Raw genomic sequence first — 27118 nt, 5'->3', positions numbered from 1 at the left:
TAAGTTTCTAGTCCTCAACGTCCTGGATGAAGGTCTGATCCAGTTTGTTATTTTCTACTCTGACTGGCAGCAGCTCTCCAGGTTCTTGGGAAGAGAAAGTCTTCCCCACCAACCATTCCCTGGCCATTTTTAAAAAGAGGAGATGAGGACCGTCTGCACTGAAAGCAGGTGCTTCAGCAATGAACTAAAGACTGCAGTTTCCACTCATAATTTCCCTGCCAATGTTTGTGCCCTGCTCCCGTTGGAATGGTCTGAGAGGTAATCCATGGGGGTTCTCCTCTCCCGGGGAGAGGGGCAGAGCGAGTCTGCTAGGAGAAGAGGCCTTTCCTTTCTCCAGTGGTGGCGACTGAGCCATTGTTGGTACGCCACATTCTGGTGCTAGTCATTGCACAGGCAGTGACAGAGGAGGCCCATAGGGTCATAGAATCATAGAGTTGGAAGAGACCACAAGGGCCATCGAGTCCAACCCCCTGCCAAGCAGGAAACACCATCAGAGCACTCCTGACATATGGTTGTCAAGCCTCTGCTTAAAGACCTCCAAAGAAGGAGACTCCACCACACTCCTTGGCAGCAAATTCCACTGTCATATTATCTAATCCTCTGCCAGATCCTCCAGTGGAGGTTTTTAAGATGAGGATGAATGACCACCTGTCAGGGATTGTTTCACTGCGATTTCTGCATTGCAGGGGGTTGGACCAGGGGGTCTGTACAACTGTACAATTCTATGATTCTGTGTAAATTCAAGGCTAGAGACATAGCCATGCATTCTCCTTAGCTATTACTTAACGGGGTTAAAAAAAACATGTGGTGGCGCTCCCCTCCTTGCATAGACAAGGAGAGTGTTCAAAACTTAAAATAAACTCAAAAGCAAACATTGGGAAAGGAGGCAGGAGGAGGAGGAGGAGGAGAGATTCCCAGGCCAAGAGTTCGAACCGTGCATCCTTGCGCCCAAAGCAGCAGCTGAATATTTCGCTGACAAATTACTGGAGAGCACCAGGGCTTCTTTAATAGTAACAGCAAATGAATTGCCTCCTACCGTAGCGCAATGGGGAATAAGAAAAGAAATCTCTCTGCTGAGTGTGTGTGTGGTGTGTGCCTTCCTTATGTGTGGGAATGGAAGGCGATATTAATTAACAGAAAGGGGATGGTAAGAGGGAAAAGTGGGAAGGCAATGAAATTAATTATGAGGGGAAATGGGGGATAGAAATTGATTTATAAGCATGGAAGGGAATTGAACTTTAGTTATGCAGGAAAGGGTTGTGCAAATGTGTTCTTATTGCTGCTTAGTGAATTACACCAGTTACAAAGTGAGGAATTAATAATGCAGTTTCTTGGTGAATCATTAAAAGGGTTAATAATACAACTGAGTATAGTACAGAAAAGAGATACTTTTTCATTTTTTTTCTTGGCCACACCCATTTTGACACGCAGCCACTAGGGGGCTGCCTCTAGGTCCGTGCAAACCTTGAGCCCCCAAAAGGATAGGCACAGTGTGAAGGTGTTTGAGTGCAACAAGGGCCTTTGCAGCAACAGACCTACATCCACCCATCACCACGGGGTGGGAGCTGGGTGGAATCACTCCCTGCATGTGTGGTGAGAAGCACCACATTGAAAGAAAAAAACAACAGCCCCAGGGAATTTTGATAAAGAAAAGAGATTGAGTGAATACATATCATGAGTGTGAATTTGGTGTCAACATTTGGTGAACCCTCCCCCCAAGCCCGAGGGCCGAATGCAGCCCTCTAGAACTCTCTCAAAACTTTGCACAGGCTACATGTTCCCTCCCCAGGCTACACCCCTCAAGACCCCTTACTTTGCACCCTCCTTGAGTGGTCTTCCTGGCTCGAATATGCACAGAATTCAAGGCGGGTGTAAATCCTGCAGGCATGTTAACTTGAATAGGACAATAACCTTCTGGGGTTGCCTCCAGACTGTCAACATTTTGCAGGAATCAAGTGCACACCATAAATTTAAAGCGTATTTATGCACTCTGTTTCTCTAAAACACAGAGCCTAGTGCTTGCCGATCAGAAGGTTGGCAGTTCGAATCCCCGTGACAGGGTGAGCTCCCGTTGCTCGGTCCCTGCTCCTGCCAACCTAGCAGTTCGAAAGCACATCAAAGTGCAAGTAGATAAATAGGTACCGCTCCGGTGGGAAGGTAAACAGTTTCCGTGCACTGCTCTGGTTCACCAGAAGCGGCTTAGTCATGCTGGCCACATGACCCGGAAGCTGTACGCTGGCTCCCTTGGCCAGTAAAGCGAGATGAGCGCCGCAACCCCAGAGTCATCCACGACTGGACCTAAAAGCCAGGGGTCCCTTTACCTTTAATGCACTCTGTTTCTCTCCCTAATAAATTTACTTTAAACAACAACAACTCAGACTTTTTGCAGTTAGGAAAGTGACAGGGAAATGCACTGCAAAATGTAGATGGATAAAAAGTTAAGAGGAAGATGTGTAACCACCATGCAAGCTAATGCAAGAGGGTTGCTCATTGTTGCATAACTGCCCCGTCAGCAAATCAGGAGGAATGCTCACTAAAGAGCAGGCATCGTCTAACCTCTGTGAAAAAGAAACCAGGATGAATAAGCTAGGGTTGCCGTATTCCCCAAAGTGAAAATCTGGACAAAGTTACTGAGCTTTTTTCTGGCAGCCTGTCTGGAGGAGTCTGGAGAGAGCGAGGGTAGCATCAGCAAGGCTGGCAGCAAGGGTAGACAACACCGGGCGTCTCCTAGCGCCCATATCCCAATAGTGGGCCCTTGGCCCTCTCAAGTTAGCAAACAGTGAGGGAACTGAGGAGGAGTAACCCCTGCATCCCCTGTCCATCCCACCCCCTCTCTCCCTGGGAAGTGGGGTGGATTGGGCCCCAGAGAAATGGGACAGTGAACAGGCAGCAACAGCAGAGAGGCAGTAGAAGAGGCAAGCATCTCATTCCAGGGCCCTGAACAAGATGGAACTGGCACCACGCACCATGTTTACACTGTGGTCATTCTGCTGTGTCGAACACTGGAGAAGATTTTTGCACAGGAGTAGGGAACTTTTTCCAGACTGGGCTACTTTATGAAGCCTACATGCCAGTGGCGGGCAGAGCCAGGAATGCTAATATTACCTTTATAAAAGTAGGCTTCTCTACACCACTCACACGCCCCTCCCTATCCTCCATCCCCACAAACAAGAGGCATTCTCAGAACATCCTGGCCAGCCAGGCACAAACATTTGGGGTGCAACATAGGGCCAGTGAGCGGTGTGGCCTAGCAAAAGCCCCCAGGACCAGATGCAAAGACCTGGGTCCCCCTTTCCCTGCTGCCAGGGAGGAGGCCCCACTCAAGACTGAGCACATCACGCTGATCTTTTACCCTCGACAAGCCCTTAGCAATGGGAACCCAACACTGAAAATATCTCTGTGTCCAAGTTATCAGCCTCCTTGCTGTGCAGTGATTGGAAGCAAAGGGGGCACAGATCCTGCCACATCTCGAATTTTACACAGCTGCTTCAAGGTTTGAGAGACACCTGAGCAAAGTGTTCTCTCAGTTTATTTGTTTGTTGAGATATATTTCCTCTTTGTTTGGGGGAAGGGGGGGCAAGAGGCAAGGCTTCCATCCTATATCCTGTATCCCAGTTGCTGAATTGTTCGCTGTTGTTGGAGCAATGTGTTTTACAGTGCTCCTCACTGCCTATTTTAATTTCATTATTATTACCGAAGAGGCAAAAGCCCTTCTGATCCATTCTGGCAAAGCATCATCGCCGCTGTGCCAGCACTGAGGGAATTGGCTGCTGCAATGTGTATTAATTTAGCCTAGGAAACGGGCTGTGGGGCAGGGAGAAAAGGAAATAATAAATTCAGTGATGGGCAAAGAGGAATAGAGGAGGAAGAGGAACATTCCAGGGGTTGACACCTTGTTACATAAAATAGCCCCCTCACTGGTACGGCCTTTAATCTGTTGCTTTTAATAACTCAGGAGAACAAGCTATTTATACTCTTCCACCTAGCCAGGACAAAAAAATAATAATGTAAAGTGGAGGGATGGAAGCCATCTAGAAAAAAATATGTGTTTTTCAATCATGTTTTCAACAGGAAGATTGCATACAACAGAGGCATTTGGAGAGAGAAGCAGAGGAGGAGAGAGAAACCAATTATCTGGGCCTATATTTGGGACACTCGTGTGTCCGGATGTGAAAATGGCTATCGTCATGGGGGTCCTTTTGCCGAACTGTCTTTGCCCCTCACTACTGCTGGCCTGGTGACCCACATATGAAATCTGTGTCTGATATTGGAAGAAACTGTAAGACTATCCAATCCAACCCTTTTCCAGACAGTTCTCCTATTAGCTCCCGCCTCATAACTGCCTAACTTCCAATATGATTTGGGCTCAAATCCCTGCAAGGTGTTGTTGTTGTTTCCCTAATACCAGCTATCTAGACACCGGCGGGGGTGGCATGGCACTCTGCACATGTTCTTTCCCATGATCCAATGCCGAGCTTTCACACATGAAAGATAATAATAATAATAATCTGGCTGGGTTTCCGCAGATGCAGATCTGATCATCACAATCCGGCCTACCATCAAAATGCATTTACAAGCTGAGTCAGATGAAGTACAGGAATAACCCACCAACCCTATGGGCCACAGGAAAAGGCCCCAAAATGTTCCCATTTTGTGTAGACCCCCTGCCTTGCCCCCTTGTACTTTGCTGTGGTTCTGAAATCTATTTATATTTCATCCCACCTACCCACTTCATTGCCTTCTCTCCCCCCCCATCTCCTTTTGCAAGGTGGGGGCCAGAAAGAGTGTGAGGAGCGTATTGGAGCTTGATCCCCCGTCTTCATCGAAAATATCTCAGCCGTTGCCATGGCGACCCACCCACGGCTTCACCAAAAAGGACAAGGAGCTTCACAAGAGAGGGAGGGAGGGAGGGAGAAGCAGCTTTTTATAGAAAGAACTATGTGTATCTGATGGGGTGGGGGAAGCAAACCTGGAGAGGGGGGTTCAAGGATCCCCCCTCCAGAAAGAGTTTAGGGTTCACAGCGTTCCTGTCAACAAGGCCTGTGTATGTTCCCTGTGAGGGGAAAAATTGTGCCCACCGGTGCTGAAAATACACGGCTCCTCTCAACTGATGTAGAATTTTGCACAGAGACTGACCCCCCCCCCCACTGGGCTGTGGTAGCTTTCAACATCAGCACAGGACAGGCAGAAATCCAACAGGTGCTGCATCTTCCAACTCAGGGGGGAACGTCGCATGTTGCAGCTGTTACCTGTCACATCACTGTTCAGATGGGTTGCCAGTTTGCTGGCAGGTTTAACTTACGTAAGGTGCTTGTGCTAGTGTCTGAAGGCCTAAACGACTTCGGGTCCAAATATCAGACAGACGGCCTCCTTCCCTACAGACCCTGTGGGTACTGAGATAAACCAGGCCGCCACCCACAAAAGTTGGAGGGAAGGTGGCCACAGCCCAGAACGGAGCATTGTCTTGTGACATGTCCTATAGCCTGTGGACTTTAGGTTTTTTTCTCATCCAAAAGGGAAGGCGAACCTAAACAGCTGAGCATGCTCAACTACCGTAACTGACTTCTAGGAGAGAGGAAAATGTAAAACCAGCAAGAAGAGAGGATATGCAATGGAGTATCTTGGGAAAGGGAATGACTGGCACACCCCACTGCAATGTTTTGTTGCAGGTCACACTTCTTGCCTCTAACAGTAGAGATGGTGGTCATTAAATGGGTGCCATTTTTTCAGTACCACCACAATTCTTTATTTAGGTTGGTTCCCACATACATATTACCTTACTTATAGAGCTCTCCCATGAAGGAGAGTTCTCCATCTTCCAAGGTAGTTTGTTGCTCTGTAGCTTTGATTACTCAACTGGCAGCTGAATGTATGAATAGCCTCCACTGAAGTTTGAGTTTGGGCTTGAAACCTGAATAAATGTTATTCAAGAAACTTATATCCTGCCTTTCCCCCCTTCTTTGTAAATGATATCTAAAGCCGCTGGATTTAGGCTATGTACCCCCTACCCCTTTAAAACACATTCGAAGCACATTATTTCCCTCAAAGAATTCTGGGCACTGTAGTTTACCCCTCACAAACTACAGTACCCAGAATTATTTGTGGGCAGAAATGTGCTTTTATGGTACAGCATGTTCACAGTCTTAGGACGAAAAACAAATACGAAGATAAACTATTAAATCATTAAGTCTATGTATTCAGCAGAATGAGTCCATTCAGAATGAACCCATTAAGATAAAATAAATAAATGGATCCCAGCATTGCCAACAACAACAACAGTAATAATAATAATAATAATAATAATAATAATAATAATAATAATAATAATAATTTCAGATATTTAAAATCTAGCTTTTTGGAAATAAAGCTCAGCTTTCAGCTCAGTCTTCTCATTGTGCAAGTCTTCCACTAACAGGGAAGCCATAACACAGCTGTTATGCAGAGTAGGTGGTCAAAATGATTGTTCCCTTGTAGTCTTCTTTTTTAAATTTAAAATCTCAGGACGGATATACGGCTTTATGCTATCTCACACTCAACGCCCCTGCTTTGCACACCAAGTATTTTTGCCTGATTGGAATGTGTCCTTGAACTCCAATCGTTTTATTTTTATTTATTTTCCACAATTTGTATACTACTTAATCGTCAGTACTTCTACTTGGCTTACATAAAATGCAATAATTATGCCATGCAATAATTATGCCTCTTAGCTGCCTGGATGGAGAATAGAGACAGGTATGTGAGTGAAAGTAGCCTACTGCACAAAGATAAAATTCACACCTATTGCTCCTCCTACTTCTGCATCTGACCCCACCATTGGCCCCCAGTCAGCCCCCAGAAGGTTGCCAAGAAGGGTATGTGTCCCTCAGGTCCTAAAAGGGCTCTGCAACCCTGCACTACAGACTGCTCCAATCTGGTTCCATTGCAAAGTGAGTATAGCTCTGTTCTGAGTTCTGGGGCTAGGAGTGGAATAGCTTACACCACTGCAAAACCAACAATAATTGTTGCTTCCGCATCAGGGGAAGGTTCCTAAAACCGCAGCTATTCAATGGCACTGGAACAAATTTAGAAAAATTTCTGACCTCTTCGAATGATTCCAAGTTCTCACTGCTCAGATAGACTGCTCCTGTTCAGAAGGTGCTGTGCAAAAGACTTGCTGCCTGCTGTCCAATGCCACCTCTTCGATTTTCTCTTTCCCAGCATCCCTAATTGGCTGGCTGGAGCTTTACTGTGAAAGACTGCAAGCAAGGACTGATAAGAAGCTGCAACAAACCCATTCCACCTGGCCTGCTGCCCTTACTAAGCCTCTGAGAGAGCCAATATCTTTTTCTCTCTCTCCTCGAAGACGTGGTTAATGCTTTCGTTCTGCAAAGAAATGTGACATTGTTTTCTATCAATTCTGAGAATGGCCAACTAAAACAAAAATATCATTAAAAATAATAAAAAAACAAATGTCTAGTATATTCCAAGATCTCTACTGCCCATTTCATGCCCTCAACTTATGGCATAGGAGAAGCAAGAGATGGATGGGAATCAAAAGGGAAGAGGAACACAGGTGAAGGATTAGGCAACAAAAGGGAAGGTGATAAAAGACACACAAAAACACCATGTGTCTCCACCAAGCCAAATTTGGCCCTCCAACCCCGTATGGGTGAGATCAACATTCTGCTTTAGCCAGTGGAATACAATTCATTGGGGTGAATGGGGCAACCACCAACAGTCCCTGCCTGCCTTCGCACGTACAATTGGCCCAGGGGGTGCCCCTGCATGTCAGCTTTTTGTTAATTGATTATGCAGGGTGTGTCTCACCTGCCCTCCCTCCCTCCCTTCCCATATTTAATTCAAGTTGGCACCCCTGATCTGCTGCCTGATCTGTCATAACCGGAGGTGGCATGGGCTGAATCCAAGACTCTTTGCATCCGAAGCAGTTGAAATGTCGCCCCTCTCCCAGAAACCTGTACCTCTGTCTCACCCAGTGTGTGTCATGCACACACACAAAATATTTGCCCACCTCCCCATCAACTCAAAACACAAAAGCTTCTCTCTGTATGCAACTCTTTCTCTCCCCCTCTCTCCTGTTAAGATCCCAAATTGACCATTCTGTTAGTCAACCTTTGATGACTGGCTGACCACCATCTGACTCCACAGAGAAATGTTATATTTGACGTCGTCGCCGCCTGGATCAGTTGGTGCCTCATCATCCATACATAAAACAACGTGCCCATTCATCACTTGATGCTGCAGTCATCAGATGATGGGCCAAGTGCATGGAGAGAGGACCACTTTCAGAGAGCACCCTAGAGAGAAATGATGTGTTGTGTTCATGTCTGATGGCTGGGCAGCCAGGTGGGTTGAGAGGCATTTGAAAGAGAAGCCTGTGTGTGTGTGTGTCCAGTCCTGGGGACTGGATCAGAAGGTCGCTGGCTGCTGGGCTCTGCGCCTTTAAATCTGGTGGAGAGCTTGCGTGCCGGGAGGGGGAGAGGAGCTGACGCAGCTGCATTCTGCCTTTCGCTGCCAAAATAGGGAAAAGGGCTGAAAATCTTGAAAAGGAAAATAAGCACCACAAGGCAACCGAAGCTCTGGCGTCACTGCCTCTGCTCTTTCCCTCTCCACCGCCCCCCCCCCTTGCAGCCTGCCTCGCGTTGCCACAGCAACAGCACACAACCAGCATCCAGGGCTGAGTGGCAGCTCAGGGATGGGAGGAGTGTTCCTAAGTTTTAATAGCATCCTGCCCTGCTCACTTTGCAATGGAGCTGAGAGAGGCGAGTGGGAAGGCTCCGCTGGAAGTCTGCTGTTTGAACCCGTCGCCAGCCCCAAAACTCCATAGGACCAAGGAAGATAGACATTTGAGGTTCTTTTTTCGGAATCTCAACTATTGCCAATCTGACTCTTCCAGCTGCAATGGCTCTGTTCTGCTTCCCACTGTGGGAGCCAGTATGCCACTGAGTATTAGTTCCTTAAGAGTCCCAGGAAGAGAGAGGCTCTGCTACTGTTTTCAATTACCGTATTTTTTGCTCTATAAGACGCACCAGACCACAAGACGCACCTAGTTTTTGGAGAAGGAAAACAAGAAAAAAAAATTCTGAATTTCTTACTGTTCTGCCTTCTGGAATAGCTGCGCAGCCTGCATTCGCTCCATAAGACGCACACACATTTCCCTTTACTTTTTAGGAGGGAAAAAGTGAGTCTTATAGAGCAAAAAATACGGTATTTTAATTCCTGGTGGGTTTCTTTATTTTCATTCTGCTGTTCATAAAATGCTTATCCTTCGTTATCGGTGGTCCCCACTTCTATTTTGCAAGCCACTCTGGATACTTATTGGTAGAAGAACAGGATATAGTTAAAAACAATTGTAGAATCATAGAATCTTAGAGCTAGAAGGGACCCCCCAGTGTCATCTAGTCCCACCCCCTGCAATGCAGCAATCGAAGCAAAAAAATCCCTGACAGATGGCTATCCAACCTCTGCTTAAAAGCCTTCAACGAAGGTGAGTCCACCACCTTCCAAGAAAGCCCATTCCACTGCCAAACAGCTCTTAAGAGTGAGAAAGCTCTTCCAAGAACTGCCATGATCTTCCCACCCTCTTTTTTCCCCTTCAGCGCATCTGAAGTATTACTGGTTGTCATTTTGACTGGACTGGCATGTGTCAAAACCACGGCGAACAGCTAAATTGTGAAATTCCCTTCCACAGGCCACTAACCTGGAGAATGTAAAAGAGGATTAGACAAATTCTTGGAGCCTAAGGCTACAGCAATCTCAACTAAAGCATCCATGACAGATGGCCATCCAACCTTTGCTTAAAAACTTCCAATGAAAGAGAGTCTACCACCTCCTGAGGGAAACCATTCCACTGTCAAACAGCTCCTACTGTCAGAAAGTTCTCTCTTTTGTTTAGTTGGAATCTCCTTTCTTGTGCCTTTTTAATGGCAGGACAGGCAGACTTTCAACAGGTGAAACTGGTCGCCACTATAGTACCTACCAAACTTCTGCCTATCTCACAGTTGCTGAAGGTATAAAAGTTTAGCCAGGAGTGAGGGGATGGGGAAATGGAGAGCCCAACTTTAGCTTATGAAGGATGTACCTTCTTAGAATAAAGGGGTAGTGGCGTGACTAGCACTCTAGATGGTTGGTTTCCGTGACTGGAATGGGGCAAAGTGCACAAGAAACCAAAAAGCCTTTGAAGATGGGGTGTGTGATTCTCAGAGTCAGTGGTCAACTTGTATATCCCCCAAGCGGCTGAGCTTGGTGGTACATTGCCATCATCTGTTGGGGAAATCATTTGTAGTGCATTGGCTAACATGCGGGGGGAGTTGAAAGAGGGGATATCTGCAAGACGGCAGGCTTTTTGCTCAAAGCGTCTTCCATTTCAGGGGGTTGGGGTCCTGTGGATGGGACCCTCTCCCCATTTCCCCAAGAAAGTCCCCAATTTGATCCGCTGCCCCAAGAAATCATAGAATCATAGAGTTGGAAGAGACCACAAGGGCCATCGAGTCCAACCCCCTGCCAAGCAGGAAACACCATCAGAGCAGTGGCGTAGCGTGGGTTGTCAGCACCCGGGGCAAGGCAAGTAATTTGCGCCCCCTAACCTGTGGATTTGCGCCCCCTAAGCCTAACCCCCAGATGTTGCGCCCGGTGCGGCCAGCCCCCCCTGCACCCCCCACACTACGCCACTGCATCAGAGCACTCCTGACATATGGTTGTCAAGCCTCTGCTTAAAGACCTCCAAAGAAGGAGACTCTACCACACTCCTTGGCAGCAAATTCCACTGTCGAACAGCTCTTACTGTCAGGAAGTTCTTCCTAATGTTTAGGTGGAATCTTATTTCTTGTAGTTTGGATCCATTGCTCCGTGTCCGCTTCTCTGGAGCAGCAGAAAACAACCTTTCTCCCTCCTCTATGTGACATCCTTTTATATATTTGAACATGGCTATCATATCACTACACCTCTTTCCTGACTCCCTCCTTCCCCTCTGATGCAATCCTCTGCCACCCAAGCAGCCCTAGTAACATGAAGGTGGTGCCCTGAGCAGTATCACTCGTTGCTATGGAAATTCTGGGTACCAGCAAGGGAGATGCAGCCCATCATTCTCGGATGCAAAGCAACAGGAATGTGTGTGGCTGTTGCAGGATGGCACCCTATGGGGGGGCGAGCTGGGGCAGAAGCCTATAAAAATGCACTGTTCATTATTATTATTTTTAATATGAGAGGTGCTGAGATTTGTGGTTGTATCCACAAAGCACCACAGAGGCCTGAATGAAGTGAGAGGGATGCTGGCATGGGTGAATCGAAAGGGCTCAAAAAAAGATGAGGCACAGCTCAGCCCTGACACCTGCTGGATACTCCATATAGCAATTTCATCACAACAGCGTTAGAAGAGTTCCTTTAAAACCATGGGGAGCAGCCATGGGGAGAGGGTAACTTTTGTTTGGCAAGAAGCCTCAAATTAAAGTTTCCGAGCACAATTCAAAATGTTGTTGCTGACCTTTAAAGCCCTAAATGGCCCAGTATACATGAAGGAGTGTCTCCATCCCTATTGTTCAGCTGGGGCATGATGGTTCAGCTCTGAGGGCCTTCTGGAGGTTCCCACACTGTGAAAAGTGAGGTGATAAGGAACCAGGAAGAGGGCTTTCTCGGTAGTGGCGCCCACCCTGTGGAATGCCCTCCCATCAGATGTCAAGGAAATAAACAACTATATGACTTTTAGAAGACACCTGAAGGCAGCCCTGTTTAGGGAAGGTTTTTTTTTAATGTTTGATGTATTTACTCCTTCTTTGAATGACAAGTTATATGTGTCCACGTAACCATCTCAACCTGTGGAACTGGCGCCATGTAATGTTCGTTCCCCAACTGCAAGGAATCAGCTCCTCACTATGACAGCTCCTGCTCTCTGGAACTCCCTGCCAACTGATATTAGGAAGGCACCTTTGCTATACTGTTTTCAACACCTGCTAAAAACTCTTTGTGCAGGCAAGCCCGCCAAGGTTTTTAACTTTAGCATGCGATTTTATTTCATTATGTATATTTGTTTTAGACTTTTGCTCCAATTCGTTTCTTGATAAATTTTAGGTCAACTTGTTTCCTTGCATCTTCCAAGTTTGTGTTTTTCAAATGAACCTAGATTCATTATTTTTAAGGAGCGTGTATTTACTCAGAGTTTTTGGTGATTAAGCAGGAAATAGGTCTTGTTAAAAAACTTTTTAAAAGATTTAGGGAGAGGAAAGATAAACACAGCACAGACATTTGAAGACACAGAGGAAAATTGTGAGATTTTCTTTTTTAAAAAAGATATCATTTACTGAAAAGGGACTGACAATAATTACATAGGGAGTTCCAGAGTCAGACCAGACCTGACCTTCTCGCCTTCCTCCCTGTCTTCTTCAGCAAGGCATCACTAAACCAGTCACTGGGCAGACTTAGCTCCCAGTGCACAGCAGATGGGACAAGTGAGAAGCCGGCACCATTCGCACTCCAAGCATTCTGGGGATCTGAATCTCAGTGTGCCCAAACGGAGGGAGGTGGTGCTCATTTCTTCTTTGCAGCTGCCAGTTCGGCTTCCTTTGCTTCGGCCTGAGCTGCCAATAACTCTTCGCGCTCCTTCAGGAAAGCAGCATATTCCTCTGCATGGAGTCTGGAGGAGGGGGAAGAGGAAAGAGAATTGCACCTCCTTGCTTCACGTCAAGCCTATCTGCCCCATTTCCAGTTCTGCCCCACACCTTTCTCTGCTGCTTCACAGGGTTTGCTGCTCAGGTGGGGCTCACCAGGTGGGGCAGGGCTGCTCGACCAGCTTCCTGGGAGGAAGGTCACTGTTGCTTACAAGCGAGGGAGAAGGGTGAAGCAGCAGGGAGGGCAGTGCAATGTCCACCTCTCTGCTGCCTTGCCCCTCCTGGGCAAGCAACAGTGACCCACCTGCCAGGAAACTCCATCCCATCTGGCAAGTTACTTACTTACTTATATTTATTTACGGCTATTAGCCCATAAAATATGTACAAACATAAAAGCACAGAAGCATAAAAACCAATACATCGAACGACATAAGAGGAACACCACGATGCAAGAGTGGGACATTGAGCAGTGACAAATAACAGCTTGGGGCCTGGAAAGATCCGAAGGACGGTTCACAGAGAAAGGAGAACTGGAGACGAGATCCGTCATGCACTCTCATCATAACTGTCCGATTAGTTTTTGTTGTTGTTGTTTTTTGGTGGTTTTTGTGTGTGAGATAATCTGGCAAGTTACTTTGGCTGCCTGTTGTATCCTGGTTCCCACCAACAGCCTCTCCTTACGATGGCATCAAGGGTCACCTCCTCAGGTTACCAAATTTCAGTTATTGTTCCCCCTCCCAATACTCTCTCTTCCCACCACCACCTAAAAAACCCCCAACCCCCCCCCAAAAAAAAAACCAGGCCAGGAAGCAGAGGCTACATTAACACATGACTGTGATCCATACTTTCTGAATAAGCACCAGCCCATTTGAAGCCACCATTTGTTGTTGGCTTGCTATTTGTTTAGAAGATTGGTCAACCAATCGATCAAAGAGCTCTGCCACTGTAGCTCAAAAGGGGCCGAAATCCACAAACGAATCGAAAATTAAATAGGCACAAAACCATCGTCACCCAAACACAGATGAAATCAATAAAACCTTTTGAAACAAATAGAGGTAGCTAAGCAAAATGCCTGGGTGGGTTTGCTGGGAAATGTTTGCAGCAGCTGTCCTACCTCACAGGGTTGTTGTGGGGATAAAACTGGGAGGACGAGGACCATGTCCATGGAGAAAAGGTGAGTTATAAATAGAGCAACAACAAAACAATATAGTGAGAGCAACCGCCTGATGTCAATAGGCACAGAGCTCCACAGCAAATGTGCTGCCACACTAAAGGGTCAAATCCCTGCAAATGTGGACTGGGATGGTGTGGTTTTAGTCAAACTGCAAGTTCTGCAGATCAAAGTGATCTAACTGGGGTGGTGGGGAGATCCCTTAAGTAAACTGGTCCCAAGCTGTTAAGGAAGCAAGAAACTATGAGCCCTCTTTTGGGCAGAGCAGGAAGCTGAGACTTCCCAGTTTCCTACTCCTGCCTGCCCCAAAGGTGGGGCAAATTGGGAAGATAACATGGACCAGCCCCCTGCTCATTCAATAAACTGAGAAGCCTGGTTTATCGTCGTATGCAAACGGCAACCAGAGTCTGCTTGTCTGCTGCCTCGTGGATTCTTCCCAAGGTTTGTGCTCTTCAGCCACTGGTTCCCATGGGCACCAGTCACTTACTCTTTCACCACCTTGATGCCCAGCGACCGGGCAGTCCCCATGAGCGACCGGACGACCTTCTCGAGTGGCGTGTCGCGGAGCACGAAGTTCGGGTCCTGAGACTTCACCAGGGCAATTTCATACAAGTGCTTCAAGGTCACCATTCCTGCCACCTCATGCCCTGCAGCACAGCATAGAGAGGGTCTTAAAGCCAGGAAGAGCCAGTTGGAGGTTTGCTACCAAAGCCCAAGAGGGGGAAATCCCAGCACACCTCGAAACTCCCAACATTTTTAGCCATGTGCATTATCATGCACATGAGAGAGGGGAAAAATTCATTTGAACTCAAAATAGTCAAACTCCAAGGCTTATGCTTCCCCCAACACAATTTTGAGCCTGTTCTAATGTGGGGCATGTAAAAGTAAAGGTAAAGGGACCCCTGACCATTAGGTCCAGTCGTGGCCAACTCTGGGGTCACGCTGCTCATCTCGCTTTATTGGCCGAGAGAGCCAGTGTACAGCTTCCGGGTCATGTGGCCAGCATGACTAAGCCGCTTCTGGCAAACCAGAGCAGCGCACAGAAACGCCATTTACCTTCCCGCCGGAGCAGTAACTATTTATCTACTTGCACTTTGACGTGTTTTCAAACTGCTAGGTTGGCAGGAGCAGGGACCGAGCAGGGACCGAGCAACGGGAGCTCACCCCGTCACGGCGATTCGAACCGCCAACCTTCTGATCGGCAAGTCCTAGGTGTTAAGTTGTGGGTGAACATATCAAATGACACAGCGATTCTTCAAACAGCTCTTGTTTATTCACAGGCCAGAACACAACTGAAACGAAGGGTTCAGCCAGCCTGCTTATATAGAGCTCCACTAGAATGCAACAGTAACCATTTTCTGTAACTATCCAATCACTGAACGCCACTTTCGATCCCTTATTAGCATATGTGTACCTGAGTGAAAACTATCTACAGTATCCCTTTGCTGGCCCAGGGTGAGAATTTCAGTACATAACACTAGGCTCTGTGGTTTAACCCACAGCGCCACCCGTGTCCCTAATGTGGGGCATGTACTTAGTGGTAACTCCAGAGACTGTGCTAGACTGTCACAGCAAAAACAACAAATGGAAAAAACATCCTGCACAGCATTAGAAGACTCCCGAAACCATTTGAAAACCAAGGTGTGGCTTCTAATTGGCTGCAGGAGTGTCCAAAAAACATTCACAAACTGGAACACTCAGTTCCGGGTTTGCAGCATTAGGGAGCTGATTTGTTCAGCAACTAAGGCATTCAGGAAGCAAGGTTCCACTGTACTTAAGTGATTTGAGTCCTGACAAACAGGTGGGAAAACCAATCCCAACCAAGAAGCCACTGGTGACAACACTGCCAGGACGCGGGCTGCTGGTCCTGTCCCCCCCCCCCCAGCTCTGGTGCTCAGATGGCTCATTTCTGCCGTTCTCGCCCAGCGCTTTGCCCCTGGACCCTCACCCTACCCATCAGCTTCCCTCCCTGGTTGTGTCTCTCACCAGGATTTGTTGCTCCCTTTTCTATGCCAGCCGCTGACAACAGAAAATATGTAGCTGTTGGCTTGTTTATCTGAAGCTCGTACGATCGGTCAGGCTGCAAAAAGGAGTACAGGGAAAAGGGAAGAGAGTTAAGTCAGCCATGCCTTAAGATCTCTGGCAAAGGCACAAACACAAAAATGAGGTGCAAACCAGGCGCGGGGCCCTCCAGATGTTCTGGACTACCACATCCATTGTTATTAGTAACTCAGTGGTACAGCAGATGTCTTAGGAGAGCTACCACCAGTCACTGTATACAACATGGGCCAAGGATCTGGCTCTGTGTAAGACGTCAAAAGTGGTTGGCACACAACCTGGGATCCTCCAGAGCAAGCTGCACACAGAAGTATTTGAACTCTGGGGCACAGGCACTCAAGGTTCAAGACAGACGTCCGCCTGCAAGATGTTTCCAGCCCTGCCTCTACATAAATAGGTAAATTATGTTCTTCTCACCCGTACAATGATGCGTGTGGGCAGAGGGATCCCTTCCTTGATGTCCTTTGTGCGCTCATTGAAATCCTTGCAGAATTGCCCAATGGAGATGCCTCTCTGGAGGGGGACAAGAGACAGGAATCACACAAAGTGAGATTTAGAAGGAAACTCAGAGGGCAGCTAGTCCAACACTTTGCAGGATCAGGAAGAATTCAGGATGCAACCACAGCATTCCTGGGAGAAGGCGATCTGCTTCCTGGAAAGTAAGTGCCCACCATGTCCCCAGGTGGCCTGTTCCACTACTGAATAGGCTGTATCACATGTAGCTGAAATCTGCTCCCTGGCATCCCGCCCCACTGCCACCCATTGCTTCTAATCCTGCTGTCTGGACCAGAATCAAGTCTGCCCCATCCTGTGAGTGACAGCCCTTCAGCTATTTGAAGCCTGCTATTGTGTCTCTACCTAATCTTTCTTTCTCTGGGTGCTAGAAGGATTTCAGGACTCAGCTCCCAAGCCTTTCCCCAGAAGGGGCAAACTCTCCTACAGCTGCCCTGTGGGGGAGGTAACAGTGGGGGTGATGGTGGAGGAATCCCTTGTTCAGCCCAAGGGAATGCTTCCAGGGACCATGTGGCCAATAGTGGGCAGGCTCAGAGGCAAAAGAGAGTGGAGGGGGAGGAAATGCAAATTCCATCTATCTACAGTAGGCTCGTTTCTGCTCCAGCACTGCTCCAGAAAAGAGGTGCAGCACAGCAGTCTATTTCTAAAGAGTGGTGCTGAGTCTCAAGCTGCCTTGATGATAATTAACCCTTCTGGTTTGGAACCAGCTGCCTCCTTTAATCCTGGATGGACAGAGTCATTTCTTACACATCTATGCCACTCAAGGTGGCAAAGTTAGAGGGGCGAGGGGGCTTTTTCTCAAGTGGCTTCCTCCTGCCCGGGTGCTGAGCACACCCAGACCTGCAGCTGAGTGAGTCACCTGCCCCTGGGACCGAAAAGGCACTCAGCATATGCTCAGAGGCATATGCTCAACGGTTACTTCAATTGTGCCAGACTTGAATGAAGGCTCAAATGAAAACCACTTGGAAACAGTCCCACAGCCCTGGCCCTTTGAATGGGCAAGAAAAACTGAATGACGGCGAAGGCGAAACGAGGGAGTTTTGTGTGTACGTGTGTGTTTAAATCCTCCGTCCAAGAGCAGGCGGGGGGTGGAGAGACGCACACACAGGGATCCTCCTCCTCCTTGAGGGAGAACAGACCGCCTCACCCTGCCTCTGCCTTGCTCTGAGCACATCGGGAGAGGTAGGTAGAATCACACACTGCCGGATCCCTGCAGGTATTGGAAGAAGGGAGGAGGGGAGGATGCGCCAGAGATCCCCCACCCACCCCCGCCCGCGAGCAGTGGGGAGGGGGCCGAACCAGGATATCCTGTGTGCGTTTCCTTTGGCACAAGGAGCAACTGTAGAGCTGAGGAGGGGGAGGGGGAGGATGTGAATGGCAAGGACTCAAGAGCCCACCCTCCCTCCCAGTGGCAAAAACAGGATGGCTGAACAGGGACAGAGCCAAGCAGACACACAAACACACACACACACACACACACACACACACACACAGAGAGAGAGAGAGAGAGAGAGAGAGAGAGAGAGAGCTCCCATGCACTTGTCCGGCAAATACGTAGGTCTCTCCCCTCAACACCCCCTCCTGCACAATGCACAAACAGGCACACGAAAACAGGCACACATGCACACTTTCTACAAGGCTCCCCCGTCTAATAAAAACCCAAGAATCAGGATACCTCCCTGTTATCTCTGTACACCAGTGGCGTAGCGTGGGTTGTCAGCACCTGGGGCAAGGCAAGTAATTTGTGCCCCCTAACCTGTGGATTTGCGCCCCCTAACCCTAACCCCCAGATGTTGCGCCCGGTGCGGCCGGCCCCCCCTGCACCCCCCACGCTACGCCACTGCTGTACACAAAGTGGTTCCCAACTCCTTGGGTGGGGGAATTTCACTCACAACTGGGGAAGACCCCATTCCCTCCCAGTCCTGTCTGGTATGCGCCTGAGGATATATGAGCAGGAGAAAGAGTGCCTCTGAGGATGTACAGAGCAGCTCTCTCTCTCTCTCTCCTCACTGGGCAAATGGTGCCTCCAGGCAGGCCTTGGCTTCTGCACTCTTGCTTGTTCTGAAGCCTCTTCCTACAGCCTTCATGCTCCTGAAAACCTTGGTCTGAGCAAGTTGAGCAGGCAGAGGGGGTCCCAAATCCCAGTACCTCATCCTTTCAAGAAGGCTGAGGATTTCTATGGTAATTCAGGGGTGGGAGGGAGGAATGTCCCAGTTTTGTGGGGATTACTGGGGGGGGGGGAGGCGGGAGGAACGGACAGGGAACTGTGTCTGAACTGACCCAGAATGAGATCTTGGGGTTGTAGTGGATAAGTTTGTCTAAAGAGGTCTAGTTTTTGTGCATCCACTTCTGTTGCTCCACTGCTGCGCTGGTCCAGAGTTAGCATAAAACTGTCCATACTGAGTCATTAGTGTGCTGTGAGGATCTATGTGGTGGCTGTAACCCTGTGGGGAAGATTTGTGGGGCAGGGTGCTCAAGCTGTCTGGATGCTATGCACTCTGACCTGGAAATGCTCCCCCACTCTTGTCCTAGATGTCTAAACGCATACTCTGCACATGGGCAGGGGCAGCCTCTCCTTAATTGCAACTTCAGCCAGCTTGACTGCTGGTTCAAATTTAAGCCCGTTGGATGTGCTCAGCACAAAATCTCCATGCGGGCATCCAAGTGACAATAAAGTTAAGGAAGGGTTCATTATCAATATTAATTCATAAATAATGCTTCATGCCAGTACTGAAAGAGGCCAGTCCCACGGCTGTGATTACTGTATTAGGGAAAGGGCTGGAAGTAAGACTGATTGCACTGCAATGCCTTTACAGAAATCCATGGTGCAGCCACACGGGGAACAAAAAGGGATAATGCAGAGCTGGGAAAGGTGCAGAAAACAAGGGCAAGAAAAATTATCAGGGAGCTGGACAGCAACTGCGCTAGGAGGAAATGTTACAACATTTGAGGCTTTTTAGTTTGAAAAAAGAGATGGTTAAAAGAAAGGTGAGCTGAGGTTTTTAAAAACTGTGACTCATGTGCAGCAGAAAGTTGGTGGAGCGGAATTTGCCTGTTTCACTGATAACATTAAAACTTGGGACGATCCAGTAAAATTGATTAGCAGTAGATTCAGGACTAAAAAAAACACCCCACACCTTTACACAAATGCAGAATTAACATGTTGTACCTAATGCTAGTCAAAGAGACAGTGTCAGCCTGTTGCAGCAAAACCAACAAGTATTGTGGCACCTTAAGAGACCCAAAAAATTTATTACAGCAAAGGTTTTCACAAACTCCAGTCCATGAAAGTTAATGCAATCATAAATTTGTTAGTGTTTAACGTGTTTCTGAATTCGTACTGGCTGCTTGCCACCGAAAGACTATCCAAGCCACTTGCAAAAACTTGAAGACATACATAACATACATTAACCATAAAATAAAAAAGAACAATGCATTACAGTGCAATTACAGCAACCTATAAAACAGACCAATAAAACAGCAGCAAAACGCATACCATAAATAGACAGCAAAATCTTCATAACCCATCAAATGCCTGGGAGAAGTTTTTACCTGATGGCGTAAAGGTGTTAATGATTGCAGGGAGACCTCCAGAGGAGCAGGGGGAGGCATAACTGATATTATATAGATTTTTAAAGAATACCCAAAGGGCTTTACACGCATTGCCTGGTTGCATTTACTCCTTGCAACAACCCTGAAAAGTAGGCCTGCATTCTTATCCTCCTATTGCAGACTGGTGGTGGTGGGGAGACTGAGAGGGGCTTCGCTAAGGCCGCCTAGGAAGTTCATGGTCCAGACCAGGAGGGGCTTCCTGGTTCAAAGCCCAAATCTCTTAGGTCTGGTTTGGGATGAAGGAAAAGAAGAGGTGGGCTTTCCGGAGAACTGACCAGGGAAGAAGTGATTGGAGGTTTTAAACCAATGGGTCTTTGCAGGTTCCCCACCCCCAGGCTTCGAAGTCCACAGTCATGGCGTTTCCAGTGATCAGATGGGATCAGCAATCCGGCGTTTTAAGACAAAGGTGGTTGCTTCAGCCTTCCGACAACGGATACTGACAGGGCATGAAGAAGGCACCCCCAACTAGGCAGTTCAACTGTGCAGAAGCAAGAGTGACCTTTTCTACAGGCTGGCACGAGCCACAAAGTAAGTGGAGCAAGGCAAGTTTATTTATATGCCCCTCTACCCCCATTGCTGTTCTTTGCAGCTCATGTGAATAGGCTTCAGCAACCACCCACAGCCCCAGCCTGGCCGCGACACCGAAGCCAGAAGGCCCCTGCAACCCCTGATGACACTGGTTTTACCTACACATCCCTAGAAGACTTGCCTCTTCCCATGTATGCCTCCTCTATAGCCTCTTCAGTGGTTGCAAATACCTTTTTTTCTATTCACCTAGAGGCTTTTTAATAGTTTTTTTTCAGTTTGACCTTTTCTTACGCTATCTCTGTCGTAACATAACTGCTGTTCATTTTTAACTGTGGGTTATTTTCCTTTTTTCTTTTTAGCATTGTTTTGCTTATATGCAACCAAGCAAATATTTGCTGATGGGCAAACTAAAAATAAAATAGAAAATTAATTAATTAATTAAAAATAGGCCACAACCAAGGTTCCCCACTCCCCTATTTATTTGATTAAATGCATAGATTTGGAAGCGTTGAAGCTCAGTTTCCTTTGCATGCAAAAGTTGCCAGGATTGATCCCCAGCTTCTCCAGGCAGGGCTGGGAGAGAATCCTGTCTGAAACGCTGGAATGCCACTGCCAGTCAGTGCACGCAGTACCAGCTAGATGGGATCACAGGGTCTGACTCATTACAAGGCAGTCTCCAATGTTCCAGAGCTCTTTCTTTCTCACCCCTTTCAGATGGGAAATGCCCCCCAACCTTCCTTCTTAATTTCCTTCATTGTATGCTCTCCTCTTTCTCCACCCCCCAAAAGGCACCATGGAGCAGCAGGCCCCCAACATCCCACACACCTGCGTGGCAGCTGTGGTCATCGTCTGCACCATGGGGGCGATGGATGTCTACCTGGTGGAGCAGAGCACAGGGGCCCGGCGCCTGGGAGTCGGCGCCCTTGCCCTGGCTGGGGACCTCTTCTTTTTGCTTGTGCTGCGCTACGCGACCATGTGGGTAGGCAGCGAGGTGAGGCCGGCCCAGCGAGGCTACGCCATGGTGCTGTGGTTTCTTTTTGCCTTCGCGCTGGAGATCAAGCTCTACTTTGTCTACCAGCACTACGCAACCGAGGGGCGGGCGCCTGACCCGCTGGCCCGGCGCACCCTGACCCTCCTGCTCTCCATCTGCATCCCTGCCCTTTACACGGTCCTTGGAGCCACTGAGCTGGTGGCCCAGGCCTCCGCCAGCTTCCGGAAGAAAGACGAACTGCGCGGGCGCCTCTTTTGGGTGGTGTTGGACCTGCTGGATGTGCTGGAGATTCAGGCCAGCCTGTGGGAGCCGCAGCGGCGGGTGCTCCCCCTGTGGGCTGAGGGCCTGACCTTCTTCTACTGCTATGGCCTCCTGCTGATTCTCCCTTGCGTCTCGCTAAATGAGCTGGGGGTGCAGGGCCCTCGCCCTGGCGCTCTCTACCCGCTCCTGAGTCTGGCCAGCGTCAATGTGGCCACCATCTTCATCCGCGGGGGGCTGTTGCTCCTCTGCCATGACCAGCGCATCTCCTCCATCTTCATGGGGAAGAACTTCTTGGCCATTGCGCTAAAGTGCTGCGCTGCCCTCCAGCACCACAGAAGCACTCGGGGCAGAAGGGAAACAGGCCACAGCCACATCCGAGGCAGCCGGGGCCTTGGACATACTCAGCCAACGGATGAGCAGCTCCGTAGAAACATAGATGAAACACACCATGGGCACCTGACACCTGGCAGGGTTTGCAAGTGTGCTCAGGCCACGGCTGGCATGCCCTACGGACACAGCCCAGGTGAACCACCACAAGCAGTGGCTGAAGTCTCCTACAGACAGCCGCAGGCTACAGAAGAACAGTTCCACTGCTGCGTCCAAAGCACCAGCCACCAGCTCCACAGACATTGCCACCTTAAAAGCCAAGGGTCAGAGCACTGCAGGCACACTACTCAACTCTCCCCAAGAGCGCCACCAGCCGCCACTGGTCCCTCCACTTCCAGAGGACTCAGAACAGGTCAGCACATACAGCTCAAGTCTGTCTGGGGCGGACTGTGAGATACCTTTTCTGTGATCCTGTCTGGCAAACAGCCTCACTTTTCTCTTGGGTGCCCTCACTGGGAACAGATGGGCAAAGGGCACTGGGTGTATCAGCAAGGGTGTAACAACAGAACCTTCATAGGGAGAGGCTGCCTCTACAGCGGTCATTTGCTGTGAGAAAGTCACACTTCATTGAAACACTTTTTGCAGGGCATCTACACAATCAAAACAACTTCATCTCATGTTTTTCCCTATTCAACTTCCTCCCCTCCACCCCAGCTCAGAAAATCCCATTTAAACATAAAAATTGATGCTACACACTATTTTCTCAGGTGTAGATAACCCAGCTGTTGCAGCCTAGACAAGTCTATAATGCCCTGTACAGATTGTGCTTGAGAAATGTCCTTCTCTATGGTCTGCCTCTCCTGTCTAAGAATCACTGCCGTCACTTTAGCTCCTCCCTCTCCAAATATTGTTGCCTTTGTATCAGTCCCCACTCCCCTATTTTGCAGTAGGAGAGTGTAGCTAATGGTGGGGTGGGAATACTTAACTCCCCCCCCCCCCGACCCAATACACACACCATGGCCCCAGTAAAAATGGCTTCCTCCATAATATATGGGACTGGGATACAAGGACTGCTCGCTTGGACTACAGTATTTTGTTTGGATTCAAGAAGTCTGGAATTAGATACTGTTCAGGTTCTGGGTTAAAGCAGAATGGAAATGATCAGCTGCTGCTAAATCATCCACATCTGGAAGCACCTTCAGTCACCTGAGCATAATGGGCACAGAAGAACTAGGCTCTGCTCTTATGTCTTGGGTTCCTAATTTTGTTACAGTAATTGATCTGCCCCCCATAAGCTCAGAAACAGCAGAGTTAAGTTTTGTCACATGTGTCCTTAGAAATCAAATCTCGCAACATGTGCTTCTTCGTACTACAAAGGAGGTCTGGGAGACACTATCCTGCCGCCGAGGGAGTGGGAAAGTTTTTTCGCTCTTGCAGCCAGCTTCATTTCTATCTTCTATTCTCAAAATTGCCAAAACAGTTTCTTAAAGGAAATCACCACTTCCATGTCCCTTATCCTAAGAAAAGCAGCTTAGCAAAATGACTAACCAAACTACGTGGCTGTGATTCACTCTATTTTGCTTACGATTGGATAAGGATTGTATCTGAGTTGGGGGTTCAGCTCCAGAACGTGAAGCAATAAAGAAGAGAGTGCCTCTAAGCATGTCGAGAGTGTTCTTCCCCCCTGCCCACTCTTACCAGTGAACAAGGGCAATCAACTTCTACACACATCTGGGGTTTAACAGCAGGGCCTCCAGAACACATTGCCCAGCGTTTCAAGACTTAGCTGCTAATTTTGTGCGCGTATACATATATACCTCACTGCCATGGTACAGATGGGGGGGGGGAGATGGGGGGAGATGGGGGGGCAGAAGGTTCAGAATAATCCCAACAAGTTCATGCAATCGAAGGACTAGGGAGTGGGTTTCCAAGCCAAACAGTATAACTGCTCAGTTGATCCAAGCCCAAGCACTCAATTGCCACCTTCCAGCCAGTTAGCTACACCTTCATTATTTTCATTATGATCAATACCAGTGATTTTAATCAAAGGCAGAGAAGAAAACAGCAAAAATGATTGTTTTTTAAAAGGAGCCAATTTATGTCCCAAACTGTGGCCCGCTCGCAAATGAAACTCCCTCAGTTATCTAGCCTCACACTTCAATTCTGCTAGACCTCCATTCCTCCTAATCCTCTCCCATGCATACCTGCCCAAGGATAGGTCCTAAGGGTGGTCCAGGAACAGCCTGCCCAGCTCGGATGATCGACCGGATCAAATTTCCAGGGTCCACCTTTTGTACTGCTTTAGAAGCAGCACGGGATATCTTCGACATCGTAATTCAAGTTCTGGCTAGATCTGAATTAAAAAAAGTCAAATTTAATATTATTAAAAAGATTTCTAGACAATGTCATCTGTGGACAGATTACAAAAAACCACATATAAAATCAAAAGCACACCAATTTCACAACTAAGGAGAAGTAACAATGGCTTAAAACTATATACAACTCAGGAAAAGATAATCTTCCCCAACCTGGTGCCCTCCAAATGTTTTGGACTACAACTTCCATTAGCCCAAGTCGGAATGACCCAAGCTCAGGAATTATGGGAATTGTTATTATTTATTTTTATTATTTATTAAATTTGTATACCGTCCTATACCCACAGAAATCTGGAAGACTCCAAGCTGGGGAAAGACGAAATAATCAAAGTATCTAAAAACCAGCACATAAGAATCAATACTCTAAAGCCGTGGTTCCCAACATGGGGCACATGGACCACGGGGGGGGGGGGCAATTTGATTTTTAAGGGGGGCAAATCGAGAATGAGTTATTAACAGTGAATGGCCTTTTAGGCTTCCTACATGTGAACAGGAATTTGCTTTCTGAATAACAAGAATTATATGTCACAGTGGGGAGGGCATCAGGATTTTAGAGATGCTTAGGTGGGGCATGGCCAAAAAACGGGTTGGGAACCACTGCTCTAAAGCATCAGTAATCTTTAACCCAAACTGGAAGAAATGCAATGACAAGTTGGGGTAGCTGGTTTCCCTTGTGACTGATAGGGCAGAAAGCAGGCCAACAGGAGGTGGAGCCAGAGCCTATTGGAGCCTATTGCTACAATGGAAATCCAACCACAGGCATTGATCAAAATTCCCCAGGCGCCAGGCGCATTTTGCTACTGGTGCAGGTCCAATTACGACTCCGTGGAGACTTCTGGGCGCCAGGTTGGCAACCACAGTTTGTAAACCTCTGCCGTAATCCTTAGGTAACTTCTATTTCCATTTCCACTGTGTGTGTTTCTCCTTCTTGCATACCAGGACAAGTAAATTGTTGCAAGAGCAAGCTACAGTGCAGCAATTTCATCGAGATCATAGAATCATAGTATTAGAAGGGACCCCAGGAGTCATCTCGTCCAACACCCTGGCGAACAGACATTCTGTTGTGGCAACCGTAACCTAGGTTTAAGGTGCCATTTGGCACCTAGCTTATACACCTAAATTTCTAACACTGACTACAAGTCCCGCCCCCCACTTATGTGCAACTGGCTAGCCTGTGACATTCTAACCTGAAAATTGCAGGAGATAGCTCATGAGTCCTCATGGCTCACGAGGAGACCCTTCCTGGAGCCCAAAGAGGACATCAGGAGAGACCAGCGCTGCAGCTGGGCTTTGAGAATCTGCTAGATATATTTTCTGAAAATATAGCTGAAGGAATAGGGTACTTTTTAGGAGAAATTATGGGACGTGGGGGTCTTGGCCCAGTTTCAGGAAGGGAAAGGCTGAAGGTCAGGGGTGAGAAATCATTCTAGTGATACCACATTTAGAAAAGTAACCTCTTTGCATTAAGGTGCTATTAACCCAGAGCAACAACCAGCTTCTGCTTCACAAACATGGGCTAAAGTGCAGCTGGGGATGCACTCCTTCTATATAGTATTTAACCATCAATTCTTATTCCCAGGGAACTCTGACAATTGTAGCCCTACGAGGGGAACAGAGGCTTTCCAACAACTCTCAGCACTCTTAGGAGACTCCAGTTCCCATGACTCTTAAAGGGCTGTCACAGTGCTTTAAAAGTCTGGTGTGGCTTCAGCTGCATGTCTATTTAAACCCCTAAATTTGCTCTTAGGGGGAAGCGCCATAACTCAGTGGCAAAGCACAGTCTCTGCGTGCAGAAGCTCCAATCCCTGCAGAGCCGCTGCCAGTCAGTGCAGACAACGCTAGACTACATGGGCGAACGGTCTAAGGCAACTTCCAGGCTCGGTCACCCCAAGTTCAACCTCCCCGCATCTTTTTAGCCACTGACCCCTCTTACCTTCCACTCACTCAAAGCGTTTCCTCCGCGGCCCTGGGCGCAGCCATCTTGGGTCATGGAGGTCAAAAGCGCGCTGAATTCTGGGAACGCTTCTCCTCCCTCCCTTCCCTCGCCACCAAGCTGCCCAAAATGGCGTCCGTCCCCATAGCAACCGCAGTCCTCAGCACAGAGCTAAGAAATTAGAGAGGCGCACAACTCGACTTGCAAGTGTCAGAGCAGAAAATTGTTACTCGTGGAAATCAGTTGAGATTTTAACGCAACTGCGATTAGGCATGGCAGCAAATGCGTCCCTCTTGTCTCGCCAAAAAAGGAGCAAAAGATGTAATATTACTCAGAAGTAAGCTCCACTTAATATAGTTAGTTAGTTCGTTAGGTAGATGGATAGATGAGCAGAGATATATAAAACTCAGTTCAGCTTCATGCAAGTCAATGACATGCATGACTTCTACATGCAATCCAGTACTGTACTGGGTTTACCCTGGAGAAGTTCCAGGAGGGGATATATGGATTGTTATTGTTTTTTGCAATCTTCTCAAGGGGTTTTCATATGAGGGATTTTTTTTGGCTGGCAATCCAACAAATCAGCCTCAGCTCTTCTGATCTGCTGTGGACCACACTGCAGGGCTGTCCTAAACTACTATCTCTCTCATCGCTGCCTCCCCAAAACCCTGTAAGAGGAGTGGGGTGACTGTTATGTACTGATGTTCTCACCCTGGGCCAGCAGGGGGATACTGTAGATAGTTTTCACTC

General features: G+C 48.0%; 2 protein-coding genes across 7 annotated transcripts in view; one reads left to right on the top strand and one right to left on the bottom strand.

Annotated features, from left to right (window-relative positions):
- Window positions 1–23720, top strand: part of LOC309358507 (transmembrane protein 121-like) — a 30929-nt gene extending 7209 nt beyond the window's left edge. The window contains exons 1-3 of one of the 5 annotated variants that reach the window (XM_081891715.1): window positions 16349–17523; window positions 20543–20672; window positions 21270–23720. In XM_081891715.1, coding sequence (XP_081747841.1) covers window positions 21275–22513 — 1239 coding nt within the window. In that variant the 5' untranslated portion in view covers window positions 16349–17523; window positions 20543–20672; window positions 21270–21274 and the 3' untranslated portion in view covers window positions 22514–23720. Of the gene's footprint in view, window positions 1–7016; window positions 7461–16348; window positions 17528–20273; window positions 20482–20542; window positions 20673–21269 lie in introns of those variants that run through there. The other 4 variants (XM_081891714.1, XM_081891713.1, XR_014163481.1 and 1 more) reach the window with 4 other exon arrangements.
- On the bottom strand, window positions 12162–26523 carry MRPL11 (mitochondrial ribosomal protein L11). 2 transcript variants are annotated; one of them, XM_081892018.1, is made up of 6 exons: window positions 26369–26523; window positions 24265–24413; window positions 16246–16341; window positions 15757–15850; window positions 14258–14417; window positions 12162–12625 (listed from the first exon to the last, which is right to left on the bottom strand). In XM_081892018.1, the coding sequence occupies exons 2-6, from the start codon at window positions 24388–24390 to the stop codon at window positions 12520–12522; spliced, it is 582 nt and encodes a 193-aa protein (XP_081748144.1). In that variant the 5' UTR covers window positions 24391–24413; window positions 26369–26523; the 3' UTR covers window positions 12162–12519. The 2 variants fall into 2 exon arrangements, with proteins under 2 accessions (XP_081748144.1, XP_081748145.1); XM_081892019.1 differs by having other exon boundaries at window positions 26380–26443.
- Window positions 26524–27118: the final 595 nt, after the last annotated feature.

This window comes from Podarcis melisellensis, assembly GCF_964234715.1.
Source record: "Podarcis melisellensis genome assembly, chromosome: 16".
Taxonomy (NCBI): domain Eukaryota; kingdom Metazoa; phylum Chordata; class Lepidosauria; order Squamata; family Lacertidae; genus Podarcis; species Podarcis melisellensis.
The sequence above is the reverse complement of the archived record's forward strand: the minus strand, read 5'-3'. Positions and strand labels throughout refer to the sequence as shown.

Bases quoted from the DNA above. Each gene is read 5' to 3' on its own strand.
- MRPL11 (XM_081892018.1), bottom strand. From the start codon at position 24,390: ATGTCGAAGATATCCCGTGCTGCTTCTAAAGCAGTACAAAAGGTGGAC. The intron at 16,342-24,264 runs GTATGCATGGGA...GTCCCCCTCCAG, and splicing joins TAGGACCTATCCTTGGGCAG to AGAGGCATCTCCATTGGGCA. The intron at 14,418-15,756 runs GTGAGAGACACA...GCTGTGCTGCAG, and splicing joins AAAGGGAGCAACAAATCCTG to GGCATGAGGTGGCAGGAATG.